General features: G+C 39.3%; 1 protein-coding gene across 12 annotated transcripts in view; it reads left to right on the top strand.

Moving 5' to 3' along the window:
- LOC131458302 (RIMS-binding protein 2) overlaps positions 1-17950 on the top strand; it is a 60283-nt gene that overhangs the window by 532 nt on the left and 41801 nt on the right. For 10 of the 12 annotated variants that reach the window (XM_058627294.1, XM_058627291.1, XM_058627296.1 and 7 more), the window contains exon 2: positions 1135-2047. In XM_058627294.1, the coding sequence (XP_058483277.1) occupies positions 1289-2047 (759 nt within the window). In that variant the 5' untranslated portion in view covers positions 1135-1288. Of the gene's footprint in view, positions 1-1134; positions 2048-5490; positions 5988-17950 lie in introns of those variants that run through there. The other 2 variants (XM_058627300.1, XM_058627299.1) reach the window with 1 other exon arrangement.

The following is a 17950-nucleotide window of genomic DNA, read 5'->3' as shown; positions in this document are numbered from 1 at the left end:
ATAAGTCTTGGAACAGGCGTGTAAATGTGCACTAAATGAGCAACTCCAAACTAAAACAAAATAATAAGATAAACACAATTTAAATATCTCAATATATGTGAAGCTATATCTGTATCATATCTTGCCTTGTGATCAGTGAAGCAGCTGTTTAGTTCGCTTATGCCTTGGGCCGGCTCTGATAATAATACCTTATTACATTAATTGTTTTTGCCTGTTTGCTTTGTTGAAAAGGTGTAACAAGTAGTCTAAAAACTAAACTTGGGAAAAATGAACTTTAGATTTAAATATTGAATCCCTGTAAAGCAAATAGATAGATTCTCTCAGTATATAGTTAGAAAATAGTGGCTGAGAACGTGTAAAAAAAAATTGCAACTGTGGAGTGAAGATGAAAACGGTTTCACTCTAAAATATAATTTGATCTGACCGTGGAAGGTTATTCCGGAGCTGAGGAGCCAGTTCTCCAGAGGTTCAATCTCCCTTAGTCTTAAACCTGAACTCTGGAACAGTCAAAAGGCCAAGGCAGTGTGTTTGGCTTTTGAGAAATAAGTAGCTCACTGTCATCTGATGCTAGGGTGTACATGCATAAGTGATTAAAAGTATTTTAAAATTTACAATAACAAAGAGTGGAAACCATTATAGATAACAACAATTTCTGTTCTGTGGGAAAAGTGGTTTTGTCTTGCTCAGTAGTCTAGCTCCTGAATTTTTAATAATCCTGAGCTGCACTATTCTACTAGTTTTTAGGCAAGTCATGTAGGCCAGAGGAAATTAGGGCATGTATGACTTTCTCTGTTGTGGTGTTGACTAGTACAGATCTGATTTTGGAAATATTCCTGAGGTAGTAAAAGCATGACGAGGCTATTTTTCCTCACATGTTCCAGATTCAAGTTAATGTCTAAAATAACATCCATGTTTGTGTGTCTGACAAGGAGATAATGCATTGTGGTTGTAAACTAGGACTTGTTTTCCTATTAGCTCTGTATATTAGGTTTGCTTTTGTGAATATTTTCCTTGTTTTCCTATTTTAATTATTTCCAGTACTTTCTCTGTGCTACAACACTGCATTTCCTGTCCATCCCAAAACAATAACACCTGATCATTTCTCTTAAATCTTCCACTGTTTCATCTTTTCAGTTGCCTGTGACCTGGTGTGATACTTGCATGCTGTATGTCTCTTGATAAACCATCAATCACCCACCTGCACCTCCTCTCACCTCTCGTGCATGGCTCTCTTTTGACATGAATGTGCCATGCCTTTCCTCGCATGTTGTGCTGTGACTGAGGCATCATGGGGACAGAGCGGGATAACCCTCTGACCATCTCATCCAAGAAACCCTGCCAGAGCCAGACGGGCCATGGGCGAGAGCTTGAGAGGCTTCGTGCTGACTTGGAAGCGGAAAAGAGCCAAACGCAGCGGGCCCACAGACTCCTCTGTGTCGAGCTGAGGTGTCTGCGAGAAGAAGCAGAGAGGGAGCAGCGGAGGGTCGTGAGGGAGCTGTCGGCGAAGCGTGGGTACCAAAAGGACAGGCACTCAAATAGATGTGGGAGTTTGGCGGCTAAACATGTGAAGATCAAAGATTTAAGACATTACAGTTCATGCAGCAGAGACCTGTCTACAAAGCTGGAGCTGTTGCTGCTGACTCTGTATGACGAGATAAATGGTGAGCGGGAAGACTGTAGCTTGCATCATAGGCAGGAACTTGAGCTAGAAAAAGCCCTCTTTCTCTGCCACCTGCTAGAAAGTCACAGAAAACAGTTGGAGGAGAAACACCAAGCAGGACACCCTGACTACAAAAGTCTCACAAGAAAGCCCACTCAGAAGAACACCAGACAAGCTCAGAACACGGTGCCTCCAGGCTGGGAAGTGAGTGACGCTGACCCCAGCACCACTGCTGCAGCCGTGGACACCTGTCACAGCAGCTCTCCGAACATTTGTCACCCTCACAACACTCCCCATGCAGGCTGGGACGACCAGCCCCCCTGCAGCAGCAAGTCCTCTGGGTCAGAAGAGTCCACGCCCTCCAAATGCATGGACACCAACATGGAGGTAAGCTATTTTCATATATGCACATGACACTTTTCACTCTTCAGTATGATTATATACTGTAATATCACATTATAAACTTTATTCCCGTGCATTTCTCAAAATAGCTTTGCCATAAAATTGTGTGAATTTCAAAGATAAATGTGGTACTCTCCCTGCATTATTCAAAACCATGTCGTCACTAAGTCATTTAAATGCAGGACCGAGTTCTGTGCTTATTTTTTGACATCTTATGTGTCAGAAATGTTCATGTTTTTCTCTGTCCTAATTCAAGGTGGAGTTACTGTATGTGTGGGATGCATTTGACCACCAACCTGCTCCGCGGTCACATGACAGGCAAACAAGAGAGGCTTTGTCGTGTTAGGATGTAGGTTGCACTAAGCAATGATGGACCTGGGTAAAAGTCTAGATGGGCTTTTGCACTTCTGTCTAGTGGATATTTAGTTTGACTTACATTCTGCTTAATGCTCCTGCAGAGTTTATATTTGTATCTATGTGTCTGCATCATGTGATGAGTGCACTCTCTGGTGGCGACTGTTCTTCTGTAAGCAGCCCTGTTCTAATTCAGGGCATTGAAACAGTATAGAAATACTGTTCAGTGGAGCTCACATCCGAGTTTCCTCCAGGCTTCTAAAGCCATGGTCTTGTGAGCATAATGGGAAGGACTGAAATGCTATGTTGGCACAAAATGACAAGGCAGGGAATATGTATGAGCTTTGATCTGTCTCTTGTAACCTTTCTTTTTAAATCAAAATCTCTGTGTTATTGCGTAAACATTCACAATTTGATAGACATTTTATTAAGGTTGAACAATTAATTATTTTCAAATTGAAATTGCAGTTTGAAACAATGTACATTTTGATTCTTCTATGTTTTATGCCTTTATATTTAGAATGAGCGATTTTGCACACACACCAATTAGTGATTTTGAATTTGACCTCTGCATTTAACCCATCCTTTTTACACACCAGTAGTGAACACACACACACACACACACACACACAAGCCAGGTGAATTAGCAGTGAGCTAGCAGTGGGAATTGGGTGCCTTGCTCAAGTTAACCTAACCTTCATACCTCTTAAAGAGATTAGTTCTGATTGTATGTTATTAATCTTCTCTTCTGATTGGTTCTGTTCCCCATTCTTATCGCCCAATTTTTTTGTCTAGTTTCAGTAGATATTGTCATAGTATTAGTCATCTCGTTTCTGTTGATTTTTCACCAGTTTTCGTCAATGAAATTAACACTGCCTTCAAGCGCTTCAGACTGTGTGAAGTAGTTACCAAGTAGTTGTCCAGCAGAGGGCTCTGTAAGTGCAGCTTGCATCCATGCCGCTTTTGCCAATCAAAATAAAGACAGTGATGTCATGCTGTTTTGCGGTGACAGTGAACACTAAAGCATAATGCAAGCAGCACGTGGAGGTATTTCTGGCTCTACTATAGAGGGCAAAGTAACCAACAGCTCTGCATTCTCAGCTGTTAGCGTCTAGCTGTTAGCTCCAGTCGACCTCATGTAGCTGTGTGTGGGCAGAGAGAATTATGCAAATATCCTTGAATGTATAGCTCAACACAAAATTTTGTTTCAGCAAGATCTTTGGAAAAAGTGGCAGCCCTATACTCTGTGCTGCTGAAACTTTATCATCATTAACATCAAGCTTAAGTAACTGAGTTGTAAAGCTGATTGCTGTTTTGGAATTAGCTTGTAGCAGGTTGTAGCAAGCAAAACATGAGATTTAACATTTCTGGCAATGTGATGTAAGGGAAGTGTTTACTTATTAGTGTGCAACTTCCAATCTTTTCAGTGCTGTTGAATGAAAGCTGTGAAATTTGACATTTTCAGTGGACTGGTGGAGTTTTGAGAGTCTCTTTAACTTTGTGGTTTCAAATGTTAATGTAATTGTTCGTCCTTGGTCTTGTCCAGCAGGTTTACCAAAGTGTGTCTGTTGTGTCTTCTTCACTTTCAGTGAATAACATCTGTGCTGATAACACATATACATGCAGCTGTATCTATCCTGTCATGTGCAAAAAACATCCTGCAGCATGCAATTGCAAGTTTATCAGCGTATCTGTGTCTGATCAGCCTTGTCATTTGCCTTGGCTGATCAAGCTGTGATTTTAGTCACAAGCCGACAGATCAGTGTATATTTTTTATTATTTTTAATCCTATCCTAATATTGTGATTTACACCAATAGAATTACTTTTAAATGAGGTATAGTTTGTCATGCCTGAGTGATAGTTTACCAGATTTCTGCCTAAATAAATTGACATAATTTCATTTTGGCTTGTAGTCAGGCTGCTGCTGGTTGATGGGATTTATTTATATGTTACTTGTTTGAGTCAATATACAGTATGGGCAGCAAGTCTATATAAACTAGGATTAAGGTGTGAAACAGATTTCTTTTGCAGTGTTTGACCTTTTTTTACATGGTAGTTTCATGTCTATTAACCTAGCATTAATCGCCTTGTAAGACGTAATTTGTTTTTAAAGTGGACAAGCGCAGTAAAACATGATAAGTAGTGTGGCCTTGACACACTTGTTCCTCTGCCTGCCTCCTGCAGCCTCCCTGTGTTGCAGTCTGTACTGCCTCTTGAACAATCAATAGGCAGCCAACATCATTCCAGCGTCATCTCCATGGAAACGAGCTCTAGTCGTGGTAATGATTGGGCCCCGTCTCAAAGCCTGCTTTTATGTGATAGGACGAGTGAAGCAGTCCTCCCTACCCCCTCCTCACAGCGACACTCGCCGTCTTCCACACACACATTTTTCTCTTCGTCCTCTTTCTTCACCTTTACGGCACTGTAACTGAGATTGGATTAAGCAGCTCTGTCGAGTCTTTTTTAGCATGTGGATGAAATGCGTTTTGACACTGCAGCATCACTGAGGATGGAGGACTCGCGGCTGGAGAGTCAACATGCCACCCACATCACAAGTCTGGGACCTGGAATAGAGACCTGTTAGTGACATTGTTTTGTTATTTTTTTCTACATGGCACATCTGCTCTTGTTTTCTGTCTAGTTTGGCCTTCACGCGCTGTTTCAGCATTGATGTCAGGTAGAACAGTGCATGTTTTCCAATTTTTGGACAATCATCTGTGAAAACCCTCTTAGATGACAGAGCTCTAAGGCATATTGAAGCAGACGATGTCAGCGTCGGGAATCTGAATGAACATCAGTATGCCGAAGAATGCAATCAGGATGATGACATTCTTTAAATCAGAGTGAAACACCCAAGGCTGGAAACATGTAAGGTCCCTGTAGAGCTCAGTGTCCTCAATTTAGAAAAAAAAAAGAAATGCCACTGTGAACAACCCCTGCTTCATATTTAACTGGATTTCTTTTACTTTTCACAGTAACAAATTATAACTGAGATACAAGACGTTCTGCAGTGCTATTTTCATCTGCATTTACTCCAAATTTTTAGGAGAGAGAATGTGTCTCCTTCCAAAAACAGTCCTTTACTTGTTTTCAGACACTTCAACTTAGCTGTGAAGAAATCTGCTCCTGCATACTAACTGTTAAAGACAAGGAGGAACATTACATCTTTTATCATTTTCAAGTCAACCTGCCACAGAGGATCCGTGTCACTCTCCTCGAGCAAATAAAAAGCCCATGATGGCCTGTTCTCGGCTGGGCACCTCATTTGGTCACATTGATCCCACCGGCGCTGTCTGACTTTGACAGAAAGTGATGTATGACCTGTGCACTCGGCCTGAGCAGCCCGAGTCTGCACCGGCACGTGCAGAGATGGAGAGCCGTGAGGAGGTGGACACTCCTGGACAACAGCAGCTGGATTGTAGGAGCTCAGAGGAGCAGGGAATTATGCAACACGGGCTCTCGGACAAGGCAGTGCCAACCAGGGCTGTCACTACAAAATCATTGCTAGGAAAAAGGCACCACTCACTTTATGCAAACCTGAATGGTTTTGAAGTGGAAGGGATACATGAGGTGAGTGTGGAACATTTGTTGTCTCTCACAATTATTTTGAAATGGTTGACATATCGATGTTTAAATTAGGAAACTTAAGATAATGTCTTGTAGTCCCATAGTGTATTATTCGAGTTGCATAGCTTATGTTTCAGAGGGTCAATTTTATTAACCTATTCATATCACAAACTCCATTCAAAACCATATACAGGGCTGGATTGTCACTTGGGTCGGATTACACAGTGTGTGGTGCTACATTGCATTTGTGTATACAGCATGTTTTCTGCACACATTATCTGGAACATCGTTGCTATAAATCAGGGATGGCAGTTATTACGGTGACCTGTAAAACCCTTGATTTCTAATTTCCATTTAATGGTTAGCAGGTTGAAAATCAATAGAGAACCCATGAGAAGTTCACACTCATTCAGCTTGTGTTGCAAGATACATCAGTGGAAGGAAATACATCAAAATTACCCCATCAAACTAACAGGATAGGTCTCACGTTATTTTATGTGTAAAAAAGGCAGATGAATTGATCTGGGCTGTGTGAAATGTCTCTCAGCACCAGGGTGTTTTACTTTTTGGGTAAAGTTAGTCCTGTGTTTAATCTCATTCTCGTTTCCATTTCAGTAGAAGATTAAACTCACAATATTGGAAGAAACTGCAAAGAGAAAAACCAAATATGCAGTTACCCATATTTGTTTCCTGGCTGATTCTTATCAACCACAACTTGACTATTAGCTGTGGAAAATAAGCTCTGTTGACACTTCATTTCAGTTTCAGTTTCCCCTCATAGTCGCTCTCATAACAGGAATCCTTGTTCTTACTTTTCATTATTGTTTCTCTGCAGTAGTACTTCTGAAACAGCTGCAGCTACAGAGGATATATTCTTGTGTTTACCAGTACATGCGTTCACAGTGTACCTAAACAGTCACGTGAAATCCCTTTTTAAGGTTTGTTAGTTTGGAGACCAATTACTTTTGATAGAGAGCGTCTCGAAGCAGATTGTTGCTGTTTTCAAACGCAATTGTTGTAGTATGGATGTGGCCTCAGATGAAGTTGTGATTAGCTGTTTAGATAATAGTTTATAGTATTAGCGTTTATACCAACAGTTACAAGCACTATGGGGGTCACACTTTCCACAGGAAAGGCACCACAGCCTGTGTAACCACCAACTCGGTCCCTTTTTCTTTGCTTTGGTATTTGAATGGATCCTTAGAGCCCGTCCACGCGGAACAACGGGTCCCAGAGTAGCAAAATCTCCAAAAGCCGCCCATGTGCTTTCATGTAGAAGGTGAATATGCTAATTTAGGAAAACAATTATGTCATTAGTCCCACCGCTCTCTTGCACTGGCATTCACTGTCCCTTTCTTTGTTGGTTGTCGTCATACTCTTGTGTTTGGATATTGTTTGGCAGTGTAGCTAACTACTGTCATTGAACAGTGACTGTCAGCCTGAAAAGACGCTGGATATCACTGGAACACTTCCTGTCCTCAGGGACTTCAGACACGGGGGTGAAGGAAAAACATGTGTTGAAGATTAACAGTGAAACTCAATCGTAAAATAGGGGTGATAAAACCTAAATAAAACCTATTTTCACAGAGACTATTTTTACTTGAATGAACAGATGAGTGATTGTTCCACACACGGTCAGCTGCACTGCACATACACAGCTCCTTCTTGTCTGTGAGTGACTCTGAGTCGTTTCTGTGGTGACAGTGTTTCTCTCACTCCCTCTCTGTGTCTACAGTCAGACCGACTCTCCGCCTGCAGTAAATAAAGCTACGGCAAAGAAAAGGATACTTTACGTTCTGTGCCGTTTCAGCATTGCCTGCTGCCTTTCCCAACCCTGCCACTATATTACGCAGTCACTACAGATATATTTTAGTGAAAACCCCTAATGAACTGTAAACGCACACCCTGAGACGTTATCCATGGCCACAGCAGCTGAGGGGGGAGCATTAAATGAGGGCATTAGAAATGATTATTTGGACATTTTGGACCAGTGGGGGCTGTCAATCTTTGATTATTGTTTATAATTATTCATTATTTGCTGTGGGGGTTACCACAGCCTTTCTAATTACAATTGCGTACTTGCGTGTGTATGTGTGTGTGTGTGTGTTTAAGACGTTAACCCTCGCCAGAGACGTGCATTGAATCTCTATCTATAGAGGAAGAGCAGGTGTTTAAAGCTGTAGAGGAAAAGTGGGTGAAACTATATCTGGAAAATTGCGTTCATGTTCAGCTAATCCTCACATGAACAGGCTGAGTTATATATAGAAAACATAGAATGAAGGCAGTAATGTGCTGGTAGTGTTAATCATCAGATCACCATAAACCAGTGTAGCATAGTTCATAGATGAGGAACTTATTCCATATGTTGTGTATATTTATGTGTATATACTGTGTGTGTGTGTGTGTATGTATATATATATATATATATATATATATATGTGTATATATATATATATATATGTATATATATATATATATATATGTACACATATAATATGTGTATACACACACACAACAGTGGTATTTGCTGGTCTTTGAAACAGGGGAAGCACATTTCAGGAGGCCCAGTTATTGATACATAAATTACATAAATTCTGCAAATGAACACGTTTATTATTTACAGTGTATGTGCAAACAAAAATTGTCTATATCGTGGAGCAAGTAACACAACAATCTGCTGGTTGTTGAAAGACTTCCCTTGCAAAATCCACACAGGACTTAGAACTGAGGCAGAAAAGGCTCTGCTGTCACATATGTTTCTGCAGCGCTATCGATCAAAAACTGGTTCCACCTTTCAGACCGTTCCTCCAATCACCACTGTCGTGGAAGCCCAGCTTCCCTGGAAGTGATGATTTTGCCGCATTGGTCTGATTACCACAAGTTCACCGCTGTGAAAAAATCCATAAAGAACAGCTGAAGCTGAGATTCAAGTAGTAGTATATATAATCCTGACATTCTTAAATATGCCTTTGGGAAGTATTTTAAACCCTTTATAATATGATTATTTTAACAGTTGCTCTGTGAATATAGGTTTTGGAGGGTTTGGCCTCATTCAAACAGTGTCAGCAGAGATGAGGCATAATAATTGATTAATTACTGATCCAAATACATGGCTCATTTCTGCCATGACACATTTTGTTGCACTGGTAGGACTATTTGGTGAGTTTGTAATGACATAAAAGATTAATTCATTTTTAATTATATTTCAACAATATTTTCCTCTTATCCTCACTCATTTTATCAGTAAAGTTGAATGCTGAAAAAGGACAATAGTTGAGTCTTTGATGTTGACAAATTCTTCACAGACTCACCGTCAGTCTTGCTAATGGTTATGAGCCTGTTGACTGGGTGGTCCCCAGTGATCCACACACTTTTAACACCTGTCAGGATACCATATGGCTGCTTGTCTAATGGATGTTGCGTGTGCACAGCACAAGCTCCAAAATCAGCTGCTGTAGAAAAATAATAATTAACAGTGTCTCTACTGACACTTTTATCTGATGACCCTGTGGCTACATCCATGAATTTTTATTTGTAAACAACATTTTCAGATATTTTGTTTTAACTCTGTTTCAGAAATAATCTATGTCCATAATAAAAAACATTTATCACGTGATCTTCAGTTAGTCAAGGCATGAACATAAAATGTAAACTGTAAGTTGGTTTTCTCCTCTGCAATTTTTGATTAGTTTCAGAAAGTATTACAAATAGGGTTGCATAGGGGTGGAAAATTCTGGCTAAATTTCCAGAAACTTTCCAAGAGAACTTAAGTTCACTACAGAAGAGACTAAGTGACCTCTGCACTTGGGCAAAAGGAAAGATGTTTATATAGCTGTATTGTTATTTTTTATTGGCCCAAGCACTCCCGATATATCGGCATGTCGGATATTGGCAAAAAGTCCAATATCATGCATCCCTACATTTGTCTAGGCTTTTTATGGCCTTTAGGAAGGTTTTACAAAAAATAAACTCTGTGAATTAACACTATAGAATATAAAGAATCTCAAGTCTCAAAGTGTCCTGTGAACAGTTTTACAGGTGTCTCTTTTACTATTGTGGTTTATGTGGAGTATTCTTTGTTACAAGCTGTAAGGGGAGGTACCATTCTTGTAATACATCCATAGCATGTGATGGAAGAATACACAGTGCAGGAGTAGCATTGATATTCAGCTGTATTTGCAACACATTAGATTGTTTTCACCAAGATTAGGCTACAATATATTATTTACCAACTATATTTAAGCCATAAACCTTCAATTTGGACAATTTCCAGTTAATTCCCGTTATTTCCCCATAATTTCCCCTTAACTCTGATGGAAAGCTTCCAATTTTCAAGATTCCCAGAATTTTGCAACCTTAATTAATGACAAGAAACAACAATGGAGAAATGCAAGAACAAGGATTTCATTTTTGGACCAGTACTTTGTTAACAGTAGATAGTTGAGTTGTGGCTAAAAGAAAAATCAGGAAGTGAAAGCAGATCACTGCATCATTGTCTACAAAGGTCCACCTTTATGCTCATCTATCATGAAAGTAAGTTTTTTATTTTTTTATATAAACAAAAACCAAGTCGGCAGCTTTGGACGCAATGTGAGATGTGCACCACCTGAGATCTATTAGAAGTGTTGTATTTTCTTGTATGACTATGAAGTAGTCTATCCCAGGCTAGGCTTCACTCTCGGTTTGGATGAGTTAAATTCTTATAATGTTGATATTATAGAAATGGTGGCACAGATTTCTTTACTGTGCCTGCAGTGGCCAAGAATTGTGGTACATTTACTTTACACAATTTAATTCCAGCCAGTGCCAAATCAGCCATTAAGGATATTATTTTCCATGGAACAATATATGCTCAGGCTGTTTCACTATGGAGACTATGGCAAGGTTTGTGCAAACATATTTAAGCTCTGACAACACGTTGAAGCTACTCTTTCTTTTTCGTGTACATGGGCGTCTGCTGGTCATACAAAGAAATCATTTTATCTCGGCTGTTCCAGGTAGCAACAGCAGTCCCTGCCTTGTCAAATAACAGCCCTAGTATGTCAAAGTGGTCACAGCTGTGATTCTATAACTTGTATGAGCTTGTGTTACCTTGATGGCGTGTCATTTCTTCTGCTGTGGATTTTGTAGCATGACTGATGCTCAGCAGAAAGAAATCTGAAGCATTATTTCTCAGGACAGGAAAAGCTCTAGAACAAGTGCAGTCAGATTTCTCAAGGGGGAAATACCTGATTGTGATTTTTTCAGACCGATATTGCGATTGTACGTTGTTTTTGCCATAAAAAAAAAAGCGATAACACTTGAAGAAGGGCAACCGGATAATTATTTTTGTTAAGAATTGCTTGGAAAATATATATATATAACTTTTTGGGAGAAATTTGTGGATACATGCAAGGCATTCCTGTTGCTGATTCTGTCTCTTTTTAGCCTTGAGGGTTTTGTGTGTGTATGTGCGTCTTATTGGCCAGCCATGTTATGACGTGAATAATTGATAGAGCAGTGCGAGGGGAATCTCTGGAGTATTGGTCTCTCACCATATCCAGGCCCCCGACATCACTGTCTGTCTGGCTGTCTGGCTGCAGTGAGGTGCAGACAGGGGTCAGACATTGTGTTCATTGTCACATTCACTTGATGTGTGAGGTCATGGACTATAATTTCCACACCAAATATTGTGTCTATGACATACAGAATAATGGGAATATACTGACAACTGTTTCTTGCACTGATTTTTATGTGGCTATGTTTACATTTACTTACCTATGCAGCTCTTTCCTTAAGCTGCCCACTGTCTGTGACGTGTTGCTGCTGCTGGTGAGATAAACCCATGATTGCCTATGTTCCCTTAATAAATGGAATGCTTTCTGCCTGGAGGTGAAAAGGGAAACTCATTCTGTTGACCCACTGAATGTCAGCGAAGGTCATCGTGGCCTTTTATTACTCAAGTGCCATGGAGTAAAGACTGAAAACTCTTAAGGCTTCTCCCCAGGGTGTCTAAAATATGGCTAGATGACACACAGGAGACACAAGCCTCCTCAAGCACTGTCTTCACTCTGTAGTAACTGCACCTGCTCTTAATCATACTGAGCTTGGTTTACCAGCTAGCTACGATGTCTGTCCCAAAAATACATCTTCCCTGGATATGAAAAACACAGAGAAAGCTCTGCCACCTCATTTACAATTCCTAAACATGAGGATATGAAGTATAGAAGATGAACAGAAAGAAGATCAGACCCCTGCTGTGAGGTGGCAGGTACCATTGATAGAGAGAAAGAGAGAGGACAGGACTGTAGCTAAAGCAGCTCTTACTTACATAATCAGAATGTAAGTAACAATGGTTTATTATTTTGATTCAGGGGAATTCCATGTGTTCACTAAGAATTTATCTCCACGGTGAAAACATCCAGGGGAATATTTCAGCCTTTTATCACTTGAGCTCTGGGGAGATGAGATGATGGCTTCAGTGATGACAGAGGAGGAGAAGTCTCTTTTTTTTTTGGCAATAACAAGAGTGGTGACAAGGTCCTGGTGGGACCTTGGTGATTTTTGAATTAATTTGAAGCTCTTCCATCTCTGTTGGAGTGCATGGTTTCTTGGGGAGGTTAGCCCAGGTCAATCTGCAGAATGAAAATGACTCCATAGAATTGCCTGTGTTTATCGTTTGTTAACTTTGATTGTTTTTAAAAAAGCTCAGCCACTGACACATGAACTATTTAATCCATGACACAGATACAGCTGCAGTATCTAAATGCTATGTGACCCCATTGTAGTGCTGCTTCAAAAATTGCTCTTCTACTGCTCACTTGAATCTTTTTTAATAAAGGAGAAGACAGTTTTGAAAACTGTTATTCGACAAACACCATATTCAATATGCAAGTCTTTGTGGGGTATACAATGTGTAAAATTTAGCAACATTCATTGCTGAAATTATATGTTGCAGCTGAATATCCGTCACCTCACCCTTCTCTTTCATGTTAGCATCACAACCCAGAAGATGTTTTTGTTCATTGGTGGCTATCGTAAAGACATAGTTATTATAAAAGGCTCATTCTAGGGTGATGACAAACAACAATTCATACAATCAGGTGCACTTACAAAAAGTTAAGTATATTTAGGGGTGAAAAGTTATATCTCAATATTTTTTTTTATTAGTCAATTAGTCAATATCCTTTAAAAAATGATCTGTGTTATAACTCATTAATTGTTGCTTACAGATTCTATCAATGGACACAATGTTTCAGGAAAACAACCCTTACTCTGTTTAAACTTTAGCATTCAAGAAAATCTTTTTTACAAGAGCAAATAATAAAGATTATTCAAACATTTAGTTGCGGGGACTGGTGTCTTCATGTTTTCTCCCTCTTAACATAACCACGCATGGCTAACCTGTGTGGCAGGGAGGATGCTACTGAAAGGTCATGTGATTACATAGACCTTCTAGTGGTCAAGTGACACTGATTCTTTCTCACTGCTGCAGCAAGAAGGGCTCCTTTTGTGTGTTTCATCATTTTTTGCAAAGTCTTTTGAATCCTCGAACAACAATCACAACATTAGGAGGAGGATGATGCAAGAGCAAATTATCTTATTGGGAATAAATCTGTCTGTAGCTGACTTTGCTCAACCTATTTACACCGCTGTATTTTAACGTGAAAATAATTTACGCTGTAATAAAAATTCTATACTTTAAATTGGAGTTGCGTGCAAGGAGTTGTGGAAGCAATGTCCAAGTGCAATGTTCAGGTTTAAATGTTGTGTGTCAGTTGTGCTTGACCACAAATGATGTTTTTTCTGTTGCAATGTATGATGAGGGCGGGGGTTAGACAGTTGCAGGGTTTATATGCACATGCAATTTTCTCTGACAAGATTAAGGGTTATAGTCTTTGAGTATTTAGCCTTTGGGGGGGTCGGGGAGAGGAGAAACAATCATTTCTGCTGACTCTGCACTAAGAGGAGTAATTTGATGACCCCTCCTTCTGTTTGTCTTCATGACTCTTAAAAGCCAGATGTTCCCTGGATGTCTGACACCTTATTAAACCCTCCGAGGCTCACTGTGACATAATTATTTATTGACTGTGAGGTGGTAAGACAGCCGTGCTAGTATGGATACTAATTACTGTGTTTTGCAGGACAGGGTTATATTGGATTTGTAAAAGAGAGACCTGAAGCTCCAAGCTGTAACAGATATAAGACCTGAAAGCCTAAAGGATGGTTTGTTCCTCATATACAGTAAAACACAGTGACTGTGTCTTCCATGTTTACTTTTAGCATAAAATCACTACTGTACAACAGATTACTTCGACCAGTGTTTCCTAAACTTTTTATATGGGGACCCCTCTTTAAAGATGACAAACTATCATGACCCATTACATATAAATTATGACAAGAGAAAATATGCCTTTTATTGGTTTTCAATCACTAAGCCTGCAATGAGATATAGTGTAACATTTACGAAGGTTTATTGGCAGATAAAGTTTTTCTCCTGCTTATAAATATAAACCATTGTCATAAGCCATAGAAAACCCAATTTCAAAGAGTTGTTTGTAGCTTTAGAATAAGCCTCTTATATGTACTTTAGCCATGGGCGTTAGTTTATGGAGGGCGCCATCTTGCACCACCATGTTTCTACAACAAGCCCAAACAGTGTTTTACACGTTTAGATGTCACCAATTCTTACACACTGGACCTTAATTAAAACTTAAGAATTACCAAGTTTATTTGACCCCCTATGGATGACAGTCTAGTCTTTGAGAATGACCGAATATTCCCATTTCTTTATGAGAATACATCATTTCACGTGACTGTACCGTGACTTTGTCAGTATGAACTACCCTTCGTTGTTTACACCACTTAAAGGTTTTGAGCAGAACTGTATGCACATCTTTGTGTACAACCTTACTGTGCATGTGGAGGTAGATTGCTGAATGCATGTGGGGGAGTAAAAGGGTGTCTCGTTGTGGCTCTTTGTTCTCTACCGCTGAATGAGAGACCCTCTAATCTGTCACCGTCAAGTACCCCAGGGAGATGAGTCCTGATAAATGCATGGGGGGATTGGAGAAGACACTTGAGACCTTCTACATTACTTATATATGAGTATAGGGAGAGAGTTGTACTTAATAAAATACCTCATGCCACAGCTTTGGACAGATATTTTTCTGTTTTGTGTAAGACGATTTCATATATCAGCCTTTTGCGTTTTTCACCACAAGAAAACGTGAAAATCTTTCTATTCCTTCTTTTTTAGTTCAATAAATAATGTGGATGTTGCTACCATAATCACAGTGATTGGAACGAAACACACATTTGGAAAAGATGCTTGCATATTGCTCAGAAATAATATGTGGTTGAATAAAAGAGCAGTGTGTGTCTACCTTTTGAAATCTGTCACGTCTTTTTGGAATGGTGGACAGTGTCATTAGAAAACCACTGATGCAGGAGAGTGTTATTGATCAGGCTCTCAATGTTGTCACAGATATTGTCAAGTCCATCACTATCCACTTCATTAAAAAGGGCAGCCATCCCCAGTGTTTGTCTAATGTTGCTTTTCTTGCTATTGTGGTAATTAAAACTGTGTCCAGGAGCCATTTCCCAGACCGTGCTGTATTTGAGGACTGGGTCAATGGGAGGAGACATCTCCCCTTTTATTGTTGCTGAGAGCTGACGAGGCCTGGACTCATTTAAGTTTATCTCCAGATTCAGCTGACTGGCTCCTTCATTCAATTCTCTGGGTAGCAAGTACTGGAGCAATGGGAGCTGTATATTCAAGCATTGAGATTGCAATAAAATCACTAATTATCCGTTTTGCAAAAATGTGTTAATACTGCTGAGCCTTGCTCTCTTTAACTATGCAGGCAGCAGTAGTACTGCATTCACATGTGTGTGTTACAATATGCTATTCTTTATTTGAGTTTCACTTGCTTCAACTGATCAACTAAATCAGTGTAGGTAATGGTTCAGAGCTGCAACAATTAATCAATTATTAATCAGTTACTCAATAAATTGACATTTTAATAATCAGTTATTGTATGTGGGTGGGCATATTATAAAATTAAACCAGGTTTTGTAGTGTCAGCTTCATAAATGTGGATATTTTCTAGTTTATTTGCTCATCTATGTCCAGAAACCAAATATCTTTGGTTTTGAGGCATCATTACTCTTTTGCGGTTTAGGAAACACTGGCATTTCACACCATTTAATAATCAATCAAATGTATAATTGACAGATTACTTAATAACAAAAATAATCGTTATTTGCATTTCCTGTCTTGCTTTTCATACGTTTCAGTCCCAGTTTGTAGTGAAGTGATATGTTGCTTTAGCTGTAGATAGCTTGCTTCCAAGTGATTGTGTGCACCTTTGTCTCCGCGTTTCCTTAGATGCTCATACTTGAGTAAGGGATCTCTGTCAGCTGAAACTGTCGACATTAGTGTTTCTGTGAAACCAGACTGTAGACATTTCCATACGCCATACAAAAGCTTGCCTTTCATCCCAGACATATGAATAATCTCACTGTGTGATTTTATAAATAATATGGATGATCCTTTCTCTGGAGCAATTTGTAGTGAAACATTTCCCTGTACGTATATTTTATCCTTCATTTTCTTAAAAGACTTCCAGAGAAATAGACGATTTTAGTTGCTCAGGAAGAACAGAATATTCTCTTGTATTCGGTCTTCTCTTCCTTTGTGCATGCTTTAAGATAACCATCATTGACAAAGTTTATTTGATTCCCTGTCTGTCTCAGCTTTTCTGATCTGTTAACATCTATGCGGTTTTATAAACTCCAACATTAGATGGATGGATATATAAAACAAAAGTTTAATTCACTGGCTTAAAAACATCAGATAATACACAGAAGTTGTATTGGTCTGCCAATAAGATTCCCCTCAAAGTGGATTAATGTCAGAAAGCTCCCACAACATTCTGATGTAGGCCCTAAGAGCTGTATAAAATAGCAACTGACCTAGATAATCAACGTTTTTGTTGGCCTGTTCTCTTTACAAAGCTGAGGCTTGTTTGTGTCTGCCTGCTACTCTTAATAAAAGTCATAGCTTTAAATCATGTGTCAACAAGGCTCTTTTTGCTTTTAAAAGCAGGCGTTAGCTCTTGTTGTTTTGCTCATTAATGAACATTCTGTTTTATGATAACGTGGAATAAAGTGACTCTGCACTTCAAGGTCAGTGACATATGCTGGTCCTGGATCCATCTGCTGTGTTGTCAAACAGCCATGTGTTGGTAGACCATGCCCTTCAGTAGACGTACTTGGAGGTGTTGAGTTTTGTTCCTTTTCATAAGTTGAACTGGTGAACATTACTGGACCAGATCATCTGGATCTTTCCCTCTTCATCTTCTTCTCAATCAAAAATCACTCTACATGACGTGTTTGACACTGTTAAACTAGACCTGAAATTAAATTATGCTTTGCGATGTTTCTCAAGCTCTAGTATGATTCACATCCTTCTCTTTGGAGGAAAAAGCAAGAATGGTGTGATCATGAAAAGTTGACCCCGATTTAATGAAGGATTTTCAACACAGTATATCACACACAGTACCAAATAATCCACTTATAATGCTATAATGCTTTTATCACCTGCAATCATACAATAGCCCTATCACAGAAGAGACGGCAAAATCACGCTAATAGGATGTAGATTGGTTAATTTTCTTTTCTTTTGGTTAATCTTACTTTTCTGTCTGCTCCATTTTAGTTATGCAATCTACATATTCTCATAGCGCTTCAAATTTTAGGTCACCTGCACTCATTAACGCACATTCATACAGCACTTCTGATGAGCCATAAGATTTAAAAAAAAGGGTTATCTATTATTTTTTTTTTTGCTTTTTATTCACTTTTCCGGGGAATAAAGTAGTAATAATATTTAAGTTTGTTGCCTTTTTCTCTACGGAGCTCCCCCTACAGTTTTGGAGGCCGTGTTTTTACGACACCGCCGTAAACATTTATCCATTGTCTAC

The sequence above is a fragment of the Solea solea genome, chromosome 4 (genome assembly GCF_958295425.1).
Source record: "Solea solea chromosome 4, fSolSol10.1, whole genome shotgun sequence".
NCBI lineage: Eukaryota > Metazoa > Chordata > Actinopteri > Pleuronectiformes > Soleidae > Solea > Solea solea.
The sequence above is the reverse complement of the archived record's forward strand: the minus strand, read 5'-3'. Positions and strand labels throughout refer to the sequence as shown.